The sequence below is a fragment of the Biomphalaria glabrata genome, chromosome 4 (genome assembly GCF_947242115.1).
Source record: "Biomphalaria glabrata chromosome 4, xgBioGlab47.1, whole genome shotgun sequence".
In the NCBI taxonomy this organism is placed as follows: Eukaryota; Metazoa; Mollusca; class Gastropoda; family Planorbidae; genus Biomphalaria; species Biomphalaria glabrata.
This window is the reverse complement of record NC_074714.1, coordinates 44,443,051-44,463,705: the sequence shown is the minus strand read 5'-3', so window position 1 is coordinate 44,463,705 and position 20,655 is coordinate 44,443,051. Positions and strand designations below refer to the sequence as shown.

The 20,655-nt window shown below is 37.0% G+C and overlaps 1 protein-coding gene across 2 annotated transcripts in view; it reads right to left on the bottom strand.

Annotated features, from left to right (window-relative positions):
• LOC106062465 (voltage-dependent calcium channel subunit alpha-2/delta-3-like) overlaps window positions 1-20,655 on the bottom strand; it is a 239,117-nt gene that overhangs the window by 23,691 nt on the left and 194,771 nt on the right. For both annotated transcript variants that reach the window (XM_056026032.1, XM_056026034.1), the window contains 12 exons: window positions 12,772-12,903; window positions 11,505-11,565; window positions 9,779-9,929; window positions 8,599-8,763; window positions 7,726-7,842; window positions 5,379-5,457; window positions 4,744-4,793; window positions 3,784-3,948; window positions 2,372-2,428; window positions 1,660-1,755; window positions 686-760; window positions 191-313 (listed from right to left, as the gene is read on the bottom strand). In XM_056026032.1, the coding sequence (XP_055882007.1) occupies window positions 191-313; window positions 686-760; window positions 1,660-1,755; window positions 2,372-2,428; window positions 3,784-3,948; window positions 4,744-4,793; window positions 5,379-5,457; window positions 7,726-7,842; window positions 8,599-8,763; window positions 9,779-9,929; window positions 11,505-11,565; window positions 12,772-12,903 (1,271 nt within the window). The remainder of the gene's footprint in view (window positions 1-190; window positions 314-685; window positions 761-1,659; window positions 1,756-2,371; window positions 2,429-3,783; window positions 3,949-4,743; window positions 4,794-5,378; window positions 5,458-7,725; window positions 7,843-8,598; window positions 8,764-9,778; window positions 9,930-11,504; window positions 11,566-12,771; window positions 12,904-20,655) is intronic.

Below are 20,655 nucleotides of genomic sequence, written 5' to 3'. Positions count from 1 at the left end.
AAGACTGAAACTTAGTGGGAATACATCGACTTGTCTCTAACACTATAATTTCTCGAATTGTTTCCTACAAGCTCGTTTCTTAGAGCCTCCAACAAAGAGCTTATATCCCTGCTATAGGAGGTGTGCCCACTCAGAGATGGCTGGAAAATGTATTGTTTTAAGAAGGAATATTTTGGAAATTTCAACTTACTGGGTGGTCTCTGTTCCATGCAGTGCCCCAAAAGTTAGGCAGCTCCACTTCTGATAATTCCACGCTGTTGTACTTTGGCCTGACCTTCAATGTTTGCTGGGGTCCTGAACCCTTTTCTTTGTACTGAGAAGAATACAATCATATAATATACATTGTAATACAAATATACAAAGAGGGGTAAAGAAAAAAAAAGTAAAGTTCCTCATTCAGACCTTGCGATCTATGGGGCAGATGATGTAATGGTCATCTGTTTCTGTGGCCCACAGTTACGATGCTGTCCTTAATAGTGTCCTATGGCCAGCTCTACAAAAAACCGCCTTTCCTTTTCCCCAACTCTTGTCAGATAGGCCCACCCACTAGAGCTGGGTTACCCTAACCCTAAAGAACCTAAACATAAAAATCCCAGTCTTCACCAGGATTTGAACCAGAGACCTCCTTTGTACCCACTGAGGGGTAAAGAAAAATACTAAGGAATTATTCCCCTTGAATACTTACAAACGGTCTGTAGTCTGGATGAAATAACACATATCCATGGTTGGTGATTGCAAAGGCATATCCATTGACTCCTAGCTGTTGAAATGAAAAAACAAAATCAATTGTGAATGACTTAGCCAGGGTGCTATTGAAAACCTTTTAACCTGGTAATCTGTAGTATGTTTTATATGTTCACAAAGTGAATAGGTCTATCTAGCGTCAAGTCTTATATAAACAATGTCGCTTTTGAACTGTTCAAATGTTATTCTGAAAATGATTCATCTTATCTTAAAAGTTTGAAAGCCATCAAAAATAGTTACAGGAAGACCTTAAGTTAAGCTATAAAAATAAATATGAAAATGAATTCCACACATAACTAGCATATGGATTTTCAGAAGCGATGAAAAATAGTATAAAAGTACTGAGCTCATTGTGTTGCTTTAAAATCTACTTTCTATGACTATAAAGTACCAATTGCTTTCTGGGTGAGAAATAATTGTCCAGATAATGGCTTAATACTCTATGTAGCACACGAAGAAGGTATAGAGGAATATATAGATGGCCATTACACGTAATGCACTTCTTTTTCTTAACTCTTTATCTCCTAATCGACGATGCCATCGTTGATTTTGGCCTCATTAAATTAAATTAATGTTTAATTTTTTAAACTTGACTTTGAACAATATAAAAAGAGCATGCATTTCCCTTTAATTCTATACCAAATACAACATTTTCTGATAACAAACAACAACGCTATTGAAGCCCAATCATAACAGGGGTAGTGAGATAGTAATGAGCAAATTAAGAATTCCTTCAAAAAGTGGAAAAATAATTGCGGAGAGAAAGAGTTAATGGACTTCATTTAGTATAAAGAGTAAGATTTTTTAAAATTAATCAATAAATGATCAGCCAATAGTTAGTATGTAAGATGTCAGTCATAAATAACACTCGGCAAAAGGGTTGGGCATTCACTCAGTACAATGATGTGACATTACCTGATACGTTGGAATAAATTTCATCAATTCATTGATTCTCACATCTGTGCCTACAACACCCAACAGATTTTTCCTGGGATCTTCTTCTAGCTCGCTCTGAAATGGTGAAATACAGAATAGTCGGTCTCTAAGCTCAAAGCTTGTAGTTTTATTATTATTTGTTACTATTTTTAAACTTTCGGCTCAGACACAAAGATTTAGAAACTCCTTTATTTCACTTTCTGTCAAGGTGTTTAAAAGCCATTTGTCATCACAAAGAGGTACCTAGAAGCCTGATTCATAATGTGCTGTTGTGTGTGTTATTGCTTGCTTGTATATTGTTCTTGTTATAGTAGTAGTAATGCTCAGGTGGAACATGTAGTCAAGCTGAATTTCCGAATTTCCATTTCCTTGTACATACTTAACTATCTTGTTTTATCTTATGTCTCATTGTTTGGTTAGGAAGTGATCCTGGTAGTTTTTTTTAACTCCCCCATCTAGGAGTTTAGGACGTAGATTTCTAGACCTCTTGTAGTTTGAGCTTGCTTCATCCCTTTGCTACAAGTCTTATGTTAACCATTGTGTATCTAAACCAGTGGTTCCCAAACTTTTTTGTGTCTTAGTCCCCTGGGGGGGGGGTTATGTAGACCACTTTTGGAAATCATTCATCTAAACTAAGATTTCCAAAACTAAAAAGGAAAAACAAACTATCCTGGACTCCTAGATTACTTACAACTTTGTCTCTCTCGTCGTAGACTGGCATTGAAATGGACATGACCAGGCCTAGACCCTACACAAGAGACAGCAACAAAACATTTTATATTTTATATTCTATATATTACTGTTACAAAATAACTGCACACATATTTACCTAGAAAGAAATGTAAAATGTAGTAATTTATTACACAATTATAAAGATATTTTTGTTTGAACTTTATGAATATCTTGTTGTAAAAAACCCTGAGAATTACTTTTGTAGCAATATATCCGTTATGTTTTTAACTCCACCAATTCTGTAATTTTTACTTTAGATTTAAACATAATCAAAGGATTTGAGAATAATTTTCCGCTAATATGGCCCATGGTTTACGAGGGTGTTATGTGGCTAGCACAGCAACCACCTGCTTTTACTTTTTCCCCAACTAATGTCCGGCACCCACTAGAGCGAGGTGGGCTCAGAGGCACCCACTAGAGCTAGGTGGGCTCAGAGGCACCCACTAGAGCTAGGTGGACTCAGAGGCACCCACTAGAGCTAGGTGGGCTCAGAAGCACCCACTAGAGCTAGGTGGATTTACAGGCGCCCTAAATATCCAGAAATTAAAACCCCAGTCTTCACCATGTTTCGAACTAGGGACTTCTCGGATCGGAAGCCGAGCGCTTTACCATCCAGCCACCGTGTCTCCATCAATGCATTAAGCAGCACTAGTATGAGTTATCCTTTGCATTTTAAAACCACCGAGTGGTGGTCCATTGTACTGTATACTAATAGTCAAATACACATCATCTTCAGTACAGTTGAAGTTATTTTAATGTTCGTTTCAGGGCTAAAAAACAAACAAACAAGGCTGTAATATAAAAAGTAAAGTTCCCCTTTCAGATCTTGCGATCAATGGGGCAGTTGATATTAAGGTCATCTGTTTCTATGGCCAACGGTTAACAAGCAGGGTGTCATGTGACCAGCACAACGACCAACCGCCTTTACTTTCCCTAACTAAAGTCAGGTACCCATAATCGTTGGGTAGACTCAAGGGCGCCATAAAAATCCGAAATTCAAAATCCCAGTCTACACCAAGATTCCAGCCAAAGAACTCAGGTCCCGAAGCACTTCACCACTCAGCCACCGCGCACCCAATGCTGTAATACACTTTCTATAAAAATAGGTTAAAAGATTTGAACAACAAGTTTTATCTTATCTTATAAGCCTAACTTAGGACGTTCATTTAAAGAAGAAGATTATAATGTTCTACGGATATTCCTTTTAATCTTGTTGTTCATCTCAATTATTAAACAAAGACTTAAGCTCTGCTAAACTCTATCACATTAGACCTACGGGATGGATTCTTTTTTATAGACTTTGTATTATTGAGCTTATATGAGCTATCATTTTCTTTAAACCTCTAATATTCTTTGTACAAGGAAGGTTACCTCATATTCATACTCGGAGTCAAAGTCGACATGCAAACTCTCAGGTCTCCCAGTGGGCACTTTGATGTCACTTTGCTCCGTGACGTAATCAATGTAGGCGGGGCTCCAGACGTGGTGCGGGGAACGAGACATAGCCAGGGGCTTACTTAACACTTTGATGTATTTCTAGGGATACACAAGGAAACACAATGTTTAAGCTGAATCATAATTAAAACTATAGCCTAGTAATTGTATGGTATCAATCATGAATTATCATTATGGATCAATCATGTAGTTAAATTTGCAATACATCTAGACTAAAATAATAAATCTGTGGGATTAGAAATATTTTTTACCTTTAGCTATCTTAGTACGCTATGATCCTATCACTTATAAGGACCAGTTAGGAAAAAGGGGTGGGGGGAGGAGAAAGAAGGGGGTATCGTGGTGATGTTACTGTGATCGCTTTTTAAAATGCATTAACAAAAAGCTGTAAAACTTGAATTTGAACTTGAGAACTTAATTAAGCCTCTTAAAATGGGACACCACCACTTCTATCAAGTACAATTTCTTTCCCTTGTTCGACATCAACAAAATAATTAATTACCAATAGTTAATTAACTAATTGGTTGCTTTTTATTACTGATTCTTGTTTTGTCAGGTACAAGAAATAATTGTAAGCCTACAAAATTTCAACTTGATCCGAGATTGGGTCTGGAAGAAATAATGTGTACAAACATTTACCAGACAGACAGACTTGAGTTGATACAAGCTTTGTAAAAATCAAGTCATTCTTTCATCACCTATTTTTCAGTGTATCTTTTAATTAAGAAACTGCATTGAATTCAATATTAACACATATACAGATCCATCGTTAGATCTATATCGAGTGTATCAATGAATGTTGTAGCTGTCCCTTCACCATGTTTCAAGCTACACCAACCTAGCACACAGACTTGAGAAACAAATGACAATATCTACCTGAACGTTTTCCTGAACATCTGCACGTGTAGAGATGTGAGTAAACAGACCTGGAAATAATGAACTCTTGATTAGTCTTTAATTCACTGCTCTAAAAAGTTTGTATTCTGTATTGCAGGAGCGAAGGAAGTGGGAGGGGGGTGTTATAATGAAATTGGGTGATGAATAAGCGCAATATATTTTCAGAAGTTAAACCCGATTACCAAATTTTAATGTTCGGCGGGGAATCTTTGGTAAAGTGAAGACATAGCAAACTCCCTGTTCATGAAATAAAGCATTTTAATTCCCCAAATAGAGATCATGAACAAAAAAACACACTATAAACACGCAACTGAATTTCACTAATAGATCTACAGAAGTAAACTTAACATTAAGGTTAGAACTTATTATATTTCTTTGTATTAATACTCTCTCAAAGATTAGCTTCCCAGCATACAAGAAAGAACTAGAAACCTATTTTTAACACTTTGGAAAAATTCCTGTTGTTTTTCGAAACGAAAACATTGCTTATGCAATTAAAACAACCTTGACATTGACACTTATTATTACGTGACAGGGATCATAACTGCTCCTAGGTAAGGCGGTTTATGAGTTAGCAGTGTTAGCTTAATAGAAATTAAAGTTTTCTCGCTCACCTTTGTTAGCACAGGCCATCCATTTGGTTTGTCTGTTGTCTGGGACTTCTTTACCGATAAGAAATGTGAAGACTCGAACCTGAAGGAAATAACAATGTAAAGTAATATCTCCTTTGCTGGAACAACACACACTGCACTATTCATATCCCTACATATTGCTTAGCTGACTATATCTGAGAGAAGGATCCATGCTGCCTTTAGGTGCTGCAGATTACACACTAAACATAACTAGCTACACATAAAATACTACACATTGCACAGTGCATTTTACACGCGATAAAAACAGAGAAAGAATTAAAATAATCTGTAGTTTTTTTTCTCCACTATTTAAAATTGCGTAATTCTTTTTTTAGTGCTAGAAAGGATGAAAAAATATCACCACTAACTTCAATCCTTCTTTCTTTTATATCTGACTATACAGACTGACAATTTGTACGGTTATCGGTCATTTCATCCCCGGTCACTTCATCCCCGGTCACTTCATCCCCGGTCATTTCATCCCCGGCATTTCATCCCCTGGTCACTTCATCCCCCCCGGTCACTTCATCCCCATTCATTTCATCCCCTGGTCACTTCATTCCCGGTCATTTCATCCCCAATTAAATATTTTATATATAAATATGATTTTCTAGAATGCTTTTTGACATTTTATGACATGTTACTTATGCGTTTATAATTTTTCCTCTTCCACTTTGTATTCTTAATGAGAAATCTTATTTTATATTGTAAATCTGGGTGTGTACTTAACTATAGCGCTTCTATTGGGTGTGGGGGGTGTGATATTATAATATTATCCTGATCAAAGGCCAAGGTTTGGTGGAAGTAGTGAAAATCATTTGAGAGATAGAAAGTGCGATTAGAATAATTATGATCATGGATAATCATCAAAGGCCAAGGTGTGGTGCAAGTAGTGGAAATCTTTTGAGAGATAGAAGTGCGATAACAATGATTATTACAGTGCCGTTAATAACTTATCATCAAATGCCAAGGTGTGGTGAAAGTACGACCATGTTTCACTTTATTTTATTTTTCAATCGCTCTTGAATATGGGGGCGTCATTTTTAGCCTTGAAATAAGGTTTTATTTTTTTTTCAAATAAGGCGGAGTTCACCCATCCTCGGGATATCATGTCGTCTGTATAAGTTTTGCTTTAATTCCTTTTAAACATTAACTTGTTACAATTTTGTCACTTAACTTACAAATGAATACATTAAATATTGCTCATTTCATGATTTTTTAAATTACAATTTGTTAGATAAAAATGATCAGATAATGAAAATATCAGTGGATGAAATGAACGGGGATGAAGTGACCGGGTATTAAGTGACCGGGGATGAAGTAACCAGGGGATGAAATGAACGGGGATGAAGTAACCAGGGGATGAAATGAACGGGGATGAAATGAACGGGTATGAAGTAACCAGGGGATGAAATGAACGGGGATGAAATGACCGGGGATAAAGTAACCAGGGGATGAAATGAACGGGGATGAAATGACCGGGTATGAAGTAACCAGGGGATGAAATGAACGGGGATGAAATGACCGGGTATGAAGTAACCAGGGGATGAAATGAACGGTGATGAAGTGACCGGGTATGAAGTAACCAGGGGATGAAATGAACGGGGATGAAATGACCGGGTATGAAGTAACCAGGGAATGAAATGAACGGGGATGAAATGACCGGGTATGAAGTAACCAGGGGATGAAATGAACGGGGATGAAATGAACGGGGATGAAATGAACGGGGATGAAATGACCGGGTATGAAGTAACCAGGGGATGAAATGAACGGGGATGAAGTGACCGGGCTTGAAGTGACCGTGGATGAAATGACCGGGAACCATTTGTAAAAAATGTAATAATCACCATCGAAAGTTTTATATTAAAAAATAACAAAAAAAAAAACCCAACAAAACAACTAAGTAAATTGAATCTCACTTGTTAATTTATAAGCTTTTGATGAATGTTTTTTTTTCAGCTTTGTTTTAGTGTAAAATAATATATCAGAGTTGGACAACAAGAAGGCTTGCACTGTCAGTCTCTTATAATCTAGTCTAAACTGATCTCCATCCAAACAAATGCTTTGGTGGCTCGTTTCGTCTCAGATCACTCACAACGCAAGATATGGGTTAAATTCGATAGTTGGACTTATTAGTGTGAAAAAGTTGCATGTAAGTCTTCCAAAAACATCAGCACAATTTTAAGTAAACACATATATCTAATAATATTATATATCTATTTCTAGGTTTTTGCAAAAAAAAACAACAAAAAAAAAACTTCCATATTAGGCTATGCATTTATTTCAAGACAATCTAGCGATCTCAAGCCCACCCCTTAACCCCACTTACAGTTTTATTTGGCCAGTTGTATTCGTCGAAAATGGAATCAAAATTTTCCGGAGCTCCATCTGTAACCAACATGATGGCTTTGTTACACAAACATTGGTCTTGATACTCAACATGTTCCTGGCCAATGGAAACGTTTTTAATATCACAGGCAAAATTGGCAATTAAAAGAAGATGCTTTTTACTAACTTACTATTATGATTAAAAATGTAATATAGAAACTATATCACTACGTGTCACCAATTCTTATTTTGAGAAGAAAATGGAAATAAATTTAAATAAAGAAATCAATATTAAAATATATCGCCCAGTAGCGTCGCTAGGGGATGCGAGGGGAGAGGGCGGACGTTATACAACGTTTTCTGCGTTTTGATAGCCACGACCTTTTATGGAGGGATGTCTGATTGGAGGGTTGAGTAATACCATTTGTTAACAACACCTGTAGACACTGTTAGGCGCTTCCGAGGTGTCTAATGCAAACAAACCAAACGGAGGTAACACTCAACGTAATGCAGAATCCAATAACATCAGCGAAAGGCTGATCAATCAATAGAAGTTAGTCAACGCTGATACTGAATGTCCAACAAGTTTAATAACAATGAAGGGAACCATCGAATGTCAGCTAACTCTCTACGTTCATAAACTGTGACTTATTTCTACGTTGACCTGGAAGTAGTCTGTTTACGTCGACTTCTTTTTTGTTCTGTCTCCAAAACCCAATCCTTGTTTTACAAGTCACGTCATTGTCAATAAGTCAAAACTTACCTTTTTTCCAAAACTAATAATTAATTCCTAATCGTGCCATAACAACAGCAACCCTAAGGTTGCCTCTGTTCTTGCCTTAAAGCACAACAAGAAAAAAAATTCACTTCTTACTTTTTTAAACAACTGAAATCCTCTCCTCAAGGCTTTATCAAAGTATGCGTTGTTGGAGGCCTCCAGACGTTCTAGCTTCTCCTCTACACGACGGATGTTGTCCACACTGGCAGGAATCAATGTGTCGTTGAAGCACTCGTCCACGTACCTGGCCTCCTCAGAGAACTGTCACCATGGAAACAAGAAAACAAAATTTTATTCAGAATTTCTCCCAAAAAACATATAAGTGTTAATCTGCATTCCCAAAATAACACTAGTCCAAAATAACACTAGTCCAAAACGACACTAGTCCAAAATGACACTAGTCCAAAATAACACTAGTCCAAAATAACACTAGTCCAAATAACACTAGCCCAAAATAACACTAGTTCAAAATGACATGCATGATGACGTATTGCTAATGTTTTCTCTCTCCAGGTTCGAACCGTTGCCACACATGTAGGGCAGCTCTTCCGCAGTGGTCATAAAGACACAGTTAATGTTTGCAGAGCTTAATAACCCCAACGCACAACTGACAGTATATTCCAATATCCAATTGTTATAAAGAGTTGACACAAAAGTGTTTGTATTGGTATGCTGAAGACGAAATTATTTCTTTTAATTAACTTTTTTTTACGTTTTTATATTGTCACATTAAAATTTAGTGTATATTATTTCATAAATATTTAATATGCATACATACTGACGGCAGTATTTCTTCTTTATCTCAGACTATATAACATGAATAAAAATCTGGTTTGATTTAGGCAGAACAGGATTCGAATCTTTAAAAAGTTATAATAATTCTAATTAATGACAAATCCCTTGTAACAGCACATCTTAGAGACTCCTGTAATGATCACATATTACTCCTGACTTGTAAATGTTTACATAAGCTTTGTTAGTGCTAAAGAGTCAGTATGAAAGTTACCAAAGAATGGAATGAATATATTACAAAAAGGGAGACAATTCTAATAAGTTTTCAGTTTAATATTATGTGAATTAACTCCCGTGTTTATACAAAGTGACATGTCCAACTTAGCAGACAAATTTCTCTTTGAAAGGCAATTAACAGAAACAAAAATATTTAGATAAATTTTAACTAACCGATTAGAGTTGACAATACCATTGAATATCTCTACAAATCAGATCCCAATGATGTCACTGCCATATCTGAACACTGCCATATCAGAACACTCACCGCAATGACATTGAAATAGTCCTCGTCACTCAACGTCTCCAATATCTTGCTGACCGTACTTCTGGCAATGGCGAACCTCAGACCCTTCATTGACCCACTAGAGTCCAAAAGTATCAGGATGTGCTTGGGTGACGACGCTGCCTGGATGTACCTATCACGAAGTGTCACTTTTATTAAGACCAGAGCAGGGAAATTATATGGTAAAGGAGAATAATGGTGTCTTGGTAAAGGAGAATAAGAGTGTTTTGGTAAGGGAGAATAAGAGTGTCTTGGTAAGGGATAATAAGAGTGTCTTGGTAAAGGAGAATAAGGGTGTCTTGGTAAGGGAGAATAAGAGTGTCTTGGTAAAGGAGAATAAGAGTGTCTTGGTAAGGGAGAATAAGAGTGTCTTGGTAAAGGAGAATAAGAGTGTCTTGGTAAGGGAGAATAAGAGTGTCTTGGTAAAGGATAATAAGGGTGTCTTGGTAAGGGAGAATAAGAGTGTCTTGGTAAGGGAGAATAAGAGTGTCTTAGTAAGGGAGAATAAGAGTGTCTTGGTAAGGGAGAATAAGAGTGTCTTGGTAAGGGAGAATAAGAGTGTCTTGGTAAAGGATAATAAGGGTGTCTTGGTAAGGGAGAATAAGAGTGTCTTGGTAAGGGAGAATAAGAGTGTCTTGGTAAAGGAGAATAAGAGTGTCTTGGTAAAGGAGAATAAGAGTGTCTTGGTAAAGGAGAATAAGAGTGTCTTGGTAAAGGAGAATAAGGGTGTCTTGGTAAGGGAGAATAAGGGTGTCTTGGTAAAGGAGAATAAGGGTGTCTTGGTAAGGGAGAATAAGGGTGTCTTGGTAAGGGAGAATAAGGGTGTCTTGGTAAGGGAGAATAAGGGTGTCTTGGTAAGGGAGAATAAGGGTATCTTGGTAAGGGAGAATAATTTCTTGGTAAAGGAGAATAAGGGTGTCTTGGTAAGGGAGAACAAGAGTGTCTTGGTAAGGGAGAATAAGAGTGTCTTGGTAAGGGAGAATAAGGGTGTCCTGATAAGGGAGAATAAGGGTGTCTTGGTAAGGGAGAATAAGAGTGTCTTGGTAAAGGAGAATAAGGGTGTCTTGGTAAGGGAGAATAAGAGTGTCTTGGTAAGGGAGAATAAGGGTGTCCTGATAAGGGAGAATAAGGGTGTCTTGGTAAGGGAGAATAAGGGTGTCTTGGTAAGGGTGCGATGGTGTTCTAAGAGTTTCATGACATTTGTCCGTTTGTAATTTCCATTTTAATAAAAAAAAATGAAATGGAGACAGCTAGAAATGGGGCAGATAATAATATGATCAGTGGTCAACGGCTAACGAGGGCGTCATGGGGGCTAGCACCGAGACCAACTGCGTTTACTTTCTCCTAATATATCCGGTACTCATTCGAACATGCTGGGCTCAGTGTTAAATCTCGTTAAAAAGTCATAGTTTCTTGTGGATTCAAACATGAAATCTTCATGTTGAATTCAAATGCTTTATCCCTCTGCCACCAGGACCTCACTAAACTTATTTCGTTTGTCATTTCATACACGATAACAAAGTATCGTTTAAATATTGAAAAATTAATAAATGAAATGTCCATGCTATCGAAATTTTTGTATCACTTGTCTAACATAAATATGTGATATGTCCCATTGTAACTGGAATATAATTAAATACATTCTTAATAAAGCTTTAAAGTAGTAGAGTTAACACAATGGTTGGACTAGAGAAGAAATATTGTTTACCATTTTCGTATTCTACAATCAAACGTGTCCACTTTGTCGGCCTCTCTGGGCCACTGCATGGCTGTAGACAATGTAAACAGAATAAATATCACAACATGAGACTCTTCTGGTGTGAGCTTCGGGAAACTTATTTATCATCAATTTTAATTGAGAATCGAAGTAAACATTGTGCAAATCGCTTGAATATAGATCGAATCTACCTTATATATTGTGACCAAGTAGAGTTTGTAAAAAAAAACAACATCGTTATTATTGTATGTTATAACAAGCAAGCAATAAATAATAATAATAAAAACAAAGCTTTTACAAGGGGAAGAACTCAATACTTACAACTATTTCTCTATAATGTAAAGGTTATTTCCCTTGTTCGATATCAAACTAATAATTACCCATAATTAATTGACTGATTGGTTAATTTTTAAAAATTGAATCATTTTTTTGTAAAAATAATGTTCCCCTTCGGACATTGCGATAAATATTGCAGATTATGTTAAGGTCATCTGTTTATTTGACCAACGGTCAACGAGCAAGGTGTCATGTGACCAGCACAATGACCAACTGTCTTTACTTTTCCTAACTAAAGTAATTAAAGTCAGGTACCCATTAGAGTTGGGTGGACTCTGGCCGCCCTAAAAATCTCGAAATTCAAAATCTCAATCTTCACGAGATTCGAAATCAGGACACAAAATCAAATGCCAAGCGCTTAACCACTCAGCCATAGCACCCTTGTTTCTTTAGGTGCAATAAATAACTGTTTAAAAGTTCAACTTGATCCGAGAATAGTTGTGTAGAAACTAATGTGAACAAGTATATAAGGGGACCGAACCCAACATATTTAGCCATCTCCATGACTATTGAAAGATTAATTTTCCTTGTCGGTTTCAAACGAAATAATCATTTAGCAGCAGTCAATTAAGTATTTTGGTAGTTTGTTTTTTAAATAACATGTACGTCTTTTTATGCTAATGAATAATTGTGTAAATTTCAACTTAATCCAAGAATGGGTGAAGAAACAAGGTGAACGAACTTTTTACCAGACACACAGAGTGAGTCGATATACATTTGGTCAAAAGTACCTTAAACAAATTTTACGATGTTTTAGTGTTCTTGAAATAGAAATGCCTTGAAAATGTATGTTTACACTATGGAAATAATTTAAAAAAAATTTTTAATCCTAGGTCAAAATGAACCATTTTTCTAATCTTGTCATTTCTTTAATTTTTTTTTAAAGTACAACTGTTGCATCAAGAAGAGCCAAGTTCAATACCTGGATAAATTCTAAAGAAGCCATCGGAGCTACAGAAGTATTGCCAGGTCAAGGTCGGGTCAGCCTGGGCGTTCTTGACAAACTGGTCAGTTAGATTGGAGCTCCATTGCACACCATTGAGTATGTGGACAGCTGGGAACGAAAAAAAAACCCAACAGTTTAATTCTCTCTCAGTCAAAGGTTGTATCGAGAGCTAACAGCCTAATTGTGTTGAGCAGTCAGTGTTTATGTATAATACATAATAATAAGGCTTGTGTTCGAGTCCCAAGATTAACGAGGAGTGCAGCATTTCCCCTGGATACACAGTCCCAGCTGTGACCTACATATTTTGTTACACATCTTATTTAGAAAGATGAAATATAGAATCGTGCAGGAAAAAACAAATATTGGTCAATATGTGTGTGATTGAGACCAGTTATGCCCTAACTTCGGATCGTAGGTTGTATCTCTCCCATGGGCTATGGCGTAGTGCTATCCAACCCTTTGACACTTAAAACTACAGTGTATAATGTATTAGGAGTTTTCGGGCATCCTGGATATAAATATCGAATGAAAACAATTTCTTGCCTCCATTAAGATTTGAAATACATAACCACAAAAGACATACCTAGCAACTGACCATTTACAACTTCAAACCTTTATATTTATTATGTTTTAGCCGCATCAGCCAGGCGGCCACCAGCCACTGAGCTGCTAACAGCTAGTTTACTATTTTCGATCAATATTTTGCTTTGAGCCATGTCCTTATCTGGCCTTATCAGCACATTCATCCAATTGACCTTTACACTTTTATCCCGCTCCATTTAACACACTACCAGAGGTCACGTGATCAACACAATACAACGTCGACGTGGTACCAATAAGGAAAGGGTACCATTAGGTGGGGCAGGGTAGCGAGGCTGCGTCCCATCGGACCCCCAAGACACAACTTGTAAGATCAACCGATCCCACTAAGCAATAACATTAGCAAGAGTCTCCGCGGACCTGTTGATCTACAGCCACGAGGCCTGAAGCCATGTACGAGATAAAATAGCTAGGACAGGTTCTTCTATTTGGTCTTAGTCCTCCCCCACCCCCACCCACACACAGAGACGCTCACACTCTGTCATTCTCTGGAACATAACGGTCGATAGATACAATAGTGGGCGTGTCATCTCTTTGAACGATACAAATGTGTACACTTCACGTGGTAAGGAAATTTAGAATGGTTCCGCTAACATCATTTATAAAGGGCATATTTTTAAACTTTCGTTTTTCCGGTATTCGAATGCATAAGTTGGAGGCATCAGTATTTAAGTTTACACCAGGTCTTAGGTGCTTCGGAGCAGTGGCATAGCTAGGAATTTGCCATCATTTGGGGGCCCGGGAGGGGGGGGGGTTACCTCTTTGGGGACTTCTGCATTTTGAACTCATTAGGGGGCCCCATTCAAATGGGGGCCCGGGGGAATTTTCAAATTCTCCTCCCCATCCCCCACTCTAGCTACGCCACTGCTTTGGAGGTTACTTCAGAAATTAACATTATTACATATGATCCCAAAACTCTGCAAGTTGGCGAGGAATGGCAACGGGCAGGATTCGAACCAATGACCATCTAGTCGACAGCCCAAATTTAATATCACACGACCAAGCTTAAGAAGCCACTCCAGAGGTTAAATGGTTAAGTCTAGTCTTAGGAATCGTTGAAACTTATAAAGATGAGTGAGAACAAAGAGGAGAGAGTCTTACTGAAAGGTCAGGTCAAGTCAGTGAGCAAAGGGGGAAACACAAAATAAATTCAAATATTTATCTATTCTACAGAATAAAAGACAAAGTCTTCAAGTCCAAATGTCATAAAAGAACGCGGCATTTTACATTCTTCTGATGCAGTGTTTCTAGATCAGGGGTTCTCAACATAAGGGTCGCGACCCCCTTGGGGGTCGATTGACGATTTGCCAGGGGTCACCTAAGACCATCGAAAATAAGGAATGTTATTTATTGTCTATCTTCTATTGCTGTATGTGTGTGTGTGGGGGGGGGTCGCGGAAGAGTGGGGGATTGTATAAAGGGGTCGCCGAGCATAAAAGGTTGAGAACCGCTGTTCTAGATCAATGTGAGAGGGCAGGAAACAGATGGGACGCCATTAAAAGACCAGCAAGAGACCGAGGATAATGGCGAGGTTGTACTGAGTGACTATCATGCGCTATGTTTCATCAGGTACATAAAGAACAGGTGATGGTGATGACTTAAATATACTTGAAGACAGAATATTAATACAAAATAACAAAAAAAAAAGTAAACAAAATACAAATATATTTAATACAAGATTTTGTAAAGGCAATACAGGTCAAAGGTGAGGTTATGAATTATTATTTTTTTAAACAAACGAACACAGGGTGAAAATAAATTACAAAAAAAATTGTAATAGTAGTTGTCATATTGCAATAGTAGTTGTTACCCAATAGCTCATATATTATTTATATACTGAAGTCCTTAGCAAAGAGTGGTAACTTTGAATGTTAAACAAATCTTTAAAAGTAATTTTAAACAAATCTTAAAAACTCATACTAATAAATACATAAACTATTTGAAAAGAAAAAAGTTCCCAAAATAACACTAGTTCAAAGTGACACTAGTCCAAAATGAAACTAGTCCAAAATAACACTAGTCCAAAATGACATGCATGATGACGTATTGCTAATGTTTTCTCTCTCCAGGTTCGAACCGTTGCCACACATGTAGGGCAGCTCTTCCGCAGTGGTCATAAAGACACAGATAATGTTTACAGAGCTTAATAACCCCTACGCACAACTGACAGTATATTCCAATATCCGATTGTTATAAAGAGTTGACAAAAGTGTTTGTACTAGTATGTTGAAAACGAAATTATTTCTTTTAATTAACTTTTTTTTACGTTTTTATATTGTCACATTAAAATTTAGTGTATATTATTTCATAAATATTTAATATGCATACATACTGATGGCAGTATTTCTTCTTTATCTCAGACTACATAACATGAATAAAATCACACTTGTTATTAGATCAAAATGGATTTGACTGGTTAAAAAAATTACAATTATTCTATTATATGACCAATCCCTTATGGCGTGGTTTTACTGAGGGACTATCATGCCCTATGTTTCACCAGGAACATAAAGCACAGGTGATGGTAATGACTTAAATATACTTGAAGACAGAAAATTAATACAAAATAACAAAAAAAAAGTAAACAAAATACAAATATATCTAATACAAGATAAAGGTCTCCGTGGGTTCATTTTGTAATGGCAATACAGGTCAAAGGTCAGGTTATGAATTATTATTTTTTCAAACAAACGAACACAGGTTGAAAATAAATGACAAAATTGTAATAGTAGTTGTCATATTGCAATAGTAGTTGTTACCCAATAGCTCATATATTATTTATATACTGAAGTCCTTAGCCAAGAGTGGTAACTCCGAATGTTAAATAAATCTTCAAAAGTAATTTTAAACAAATCTTAAGAACTCATACTAATAAATACATAAACTATTTGAAAAGAAAAAAGTTCGTTATTTCTAATTAAGCAATTACTTTTAATACCTTTGGAATATAAAAAAAAGCATAAAAAATACTCATTTTTTCTTGTTGGGGGCTTATACTACGTGTCTATTCGTTCTAAAAAATTCTTTAAAATTAATAGAGCTTAAGATACACATCCGGTTTTCACTAAACGAGGCATGGTGAGCTCTTCTTAGAAAACAATAATTGTGTCACAACGTTTCAGACAGTTTTAGGCATATAATGTAAACACATTCTGAACTGCCTTAGGAGACAAAGGGTTAATATATACTGAACTAAGAGTATCTTTCGGTTAACACAAAGTCATAGCAAACATTTTTTGTGTGAATATCAGAAATGTATGAACTATTATAAAAACAAAACAACGCAGTCCTATCTGACGATATGAAACCTATATTTAAAACTACTTTTTTTTCCCTGCGATCCCTGACATCCTAATTGTCGCCTGTCTGATCTAGACCAATCGTCAAAGAAGGTCTGAACACTGACAGTACAGAGTAGGAAATAAACTGAAGTTTTCAATTGTCTCATCTGAGCTATTTAGCTTTACCGGGAAAATTGCTTTGTTTTCTTGAATGGATATATCTCCGAATAACTTCCGTTGTTCTTAGTAGCAAGCATCGTCTGACCACGTGACACTAACCCTACAAATTAACTCAAGCCTAATAAGTTAAATCTTAAGTTCGACATACATAAGAATTCCTATCTAAACCTAAGTTTATGATAGTCTCTTAGTAAAAGCACTGGTCTTTAATCTACGCATCGATAGCTCTCGAGAAAACCAGCCAAGGCTAACACTCAACAGGAGCTTGTCAATCAAGTGAAAATAATTATCGTAAGGAAATGAATGTCAGAATGTGTTATTCACACCGTCTTTTAACCTTCATTTTAATATTTCAAGATGTGTGTCTAATTAAAGCTGATACTCTAGAGCCCTGAACTATTCAGCTGGAGATTAGAATGAAAGCCAAGACTCTTCATGACAGCGCGTTGTTTCACGAGGCCGTCCGAAAGATTAGAACAAAGACATCAAGGTCGTTTTATTTGTTTCATCATTTCAGCGCTTCCCTATTTTAATTATTTCTTTCTTGGAAAAACTAGAGTCGTCTTTCTATTCATCGAGAATGTCTTTGCACACGTCACTAAAATATTCTTTTACGAATCAGTCATAGATGTATCTGGCAGAGGGCGCCTAAGGGAACACAAAATAGTTGATGTGGTCTATAATGCGCCCTAAATTCAATGAATTGGAGAACCACTGATCCAGTTGGCTCTTAGTTTTCTGAAGTGTATTTAATGTTACAATTACAGCGATACAAAGATAAAAACACATTTCTTATTCCATATTCTAAGATAAATTCGTAACATTGCTCTTTCCTTTCCTAGTGCAATTAGAGCATAGAACGAGTTTCACTGAATCACTCATTTACAGTTACGGTATCTAATTAACAGACCAATATACTACGCGAATGATGCAATTATCTTCTATTTTGAAGGAGCGTCTGTAGCTTATAACTTATTTTATTTCAAAAGAAAGGGGGGGGACAGTCTAAATACAAGAATTTAGGAGAAGGACGTCATATTATCTTCTCTTATAAGATACAGACGATAATATCTAACGAAATTAAACAATGATGTGTCACTATTAACAACTGATTATCACTAAACCTCGTGCTGCCACCTAGTGGCCAAGAGCAGATAAGCTTAATGGCATTAGTGACCATTAGCTTTTGTTAGGAGTGATCACGAAAGATCTAAGCCAGTTGATGCGTCGCTACAGCGGAGTAGAATGGCTGAAATACTGGGGGCTTAGCTTTTAACTGAAATATCTGTCTGCTTAAATACTTTTCACAACTGACCCGGAAATAATAGGAATTGTTATTTATTTATTTTTTTTAAAGTTTATTACATGTTGATAGCTTTGTGTGGTAACTCTAATAAGTCTCTATGTATGTATTCAGATAATTGAAGAGTTTATTACTGGTAAGTATCCTCTGACACCATCTGCCACTAAAATTGTAGACCAGTTGTGCCTGAGAGTTTTCGGCCTGTGGCGGAAGCAAATTTATATGCCGTCATGTGCAATGAACTTGTGCCACTTCATCACGCTATATATGTGGACTGAGGTCTTGTGGAGTCGAATTACGGTATCACTGCTATAGCGAGACCAATCGTGCCTGGTCGTGAGGTAAGCGCACTGGGCTATCGTTCGGTTGTCTCGATGGTGCAGGAGTCATAGCCTGCCCGCTGCCATCCTCCGTTGTCCTGCGGGAGGTTTGGACTAGGAAGTAGTTTATCTTCAACTCTGAATTAATAGCCGAAACATGTTCAACATTTTACAAACATGTACAAACTAGAGTATACAAGGTATAAAGTACTTTAATGTTAAGATGTACACATCATGTGCAGTAATGGAAAGTGGTTTCAATCTTGTAGAAAACACAGAACACACCAATAGCCAGGCGTATAAACCTTCGACAGCCTTCAGTGACGTCGACGCTATATCACGGATGAGTGATCATGCCTTCTATAACGATATAGCTGAGACCAATCATCATTGTAGGCCTGAACACTAATCTACAACGTCACAACCTGTGGGCAGTGGAGACCAATGGCTTGTTACCAAGTCACAGGTCTGTACGACCTGGCTACTACGTATATTGGTCTCCACTGCACACAGGTTATGACGTCGCAGGTCGTGTTCACGCCTTCAAAACAATTGGTCTCGGCTATACACAGTCGGGATATATGTCACTAATAGGCCACCATTTTTTTGTATTAATCTTTGTATAAATGTATTTTCTTTATTACTTGCCTGTAGGCTTTTCAATACTTTGTTTCAATTAAATATACGAAACTTAATGGATTCGAAATACAGTTTTAAACAAAAACATTTTAATGTAATTGTAAACATTAATTTACAAACAACAGGAAATTATTGAAAGAGATGAAATGCTCTTTTCTTTGTATTATCCTATATTACTTTAAAAAATAAAAAAAACGCGGCATTTTGAGTAGCATGGAAAAGGCCTGCCCTATTAGCTCAAGGCTACGATTTAAAAAGAAAATTTAAAGACTTCTAATTTCCCCTATTCTTTCTCATTAATATTTATGGCAAGTCCATTAGAAGTTGACAGTCTTCGAAATGCCCGGGGCTGCATTGAGCGTGGGCCGAGAAAAAAAAAACTATATTAAAAAAAAACAATAAACCTAATGAGGCATTGTGTCTTAAACTGTTATCTGGGTCTGTGTCGTGACGTTAGAGTTATCTTTCCAGACTGACACTCGATGCTCTGTAATTTACACACAAAAGTAAGACGAAGACCGCAATTTCTGATGATGTCAACGCCGGAAATGGAAGCGCTTTGAAATTAAGTCCATCGATATCTAATCTAAGCGGAATGTCAGCTGCCCGCTGGTTTTATCATCAAGGCCCGGTTAGTAGTGATTACAGTCATTAGTGGAGAGGTTTTGTTTTTTCCAAAGGCAGTGGTTACCGAAAGGTTGCGTGCCCTTACGCCAAAAAAGAAAAACGAGTGTTTAGCTTAGAAGAGGATACACTTGTGTGTTTTTCTAGGTTGTTTTGCAACTATGTTTTGGGTTGAGCACACACTGACTACATTCTAAATACGTAATGATAAGTTAATTGTTCTGTATAAACCTTGTAGAATACGCTTTTTTTTTCTTCGATAGCTATAGAATAGTGAGAAGTCATACATTATTATCTGTCTGTGGCATTTTACATCTTGAGAGGCGATCTTTCCCCTTTGCAAATTCTTGTGTGACTAAAGAGGCCAATCTTTAATACACAGCTGCGGTCACAGGTTGGGCATATATAATCACCAGGCGCATTTTCACCCTTCTTTCTACTACTGTTGTGTATGGCATCTGCAAACCGAGACCCTTCCTTTATGCTCGCTCTCCATGCGAAACTATCCAGTGCCACTTTTCCCCAGCTGCTAGTGTCGATTTTGAAGAGCTTTATGTCGCGTTTGCATACATCCGTATACCGTAAAAGCGGGCGACCAGCGACTCTCCTGCCTTCTGTTAGATCGCCATACGGAATGTCTTGTGGAGGTCGACCTACTGGCATTCTATGAACGTGGCCAAGCCATCCATGGAGTCTGCTGCTGATAACACAGCGGATGTCCTGGCAACCTGCTCTTCGTAGCGTTTCCTCATTTGGTTATTTTATTTTGCCACCTTAATATAATAAGACACTCAAAACTAATCGGATTTTCAGTCTAGATTTTATACAATAAAATAGGACTTTAAAAGGTACAAGTAATAGTTCTACCTAATTATTAAACACACGTTGATTTCAAGCTAATATAGGGTCCTAA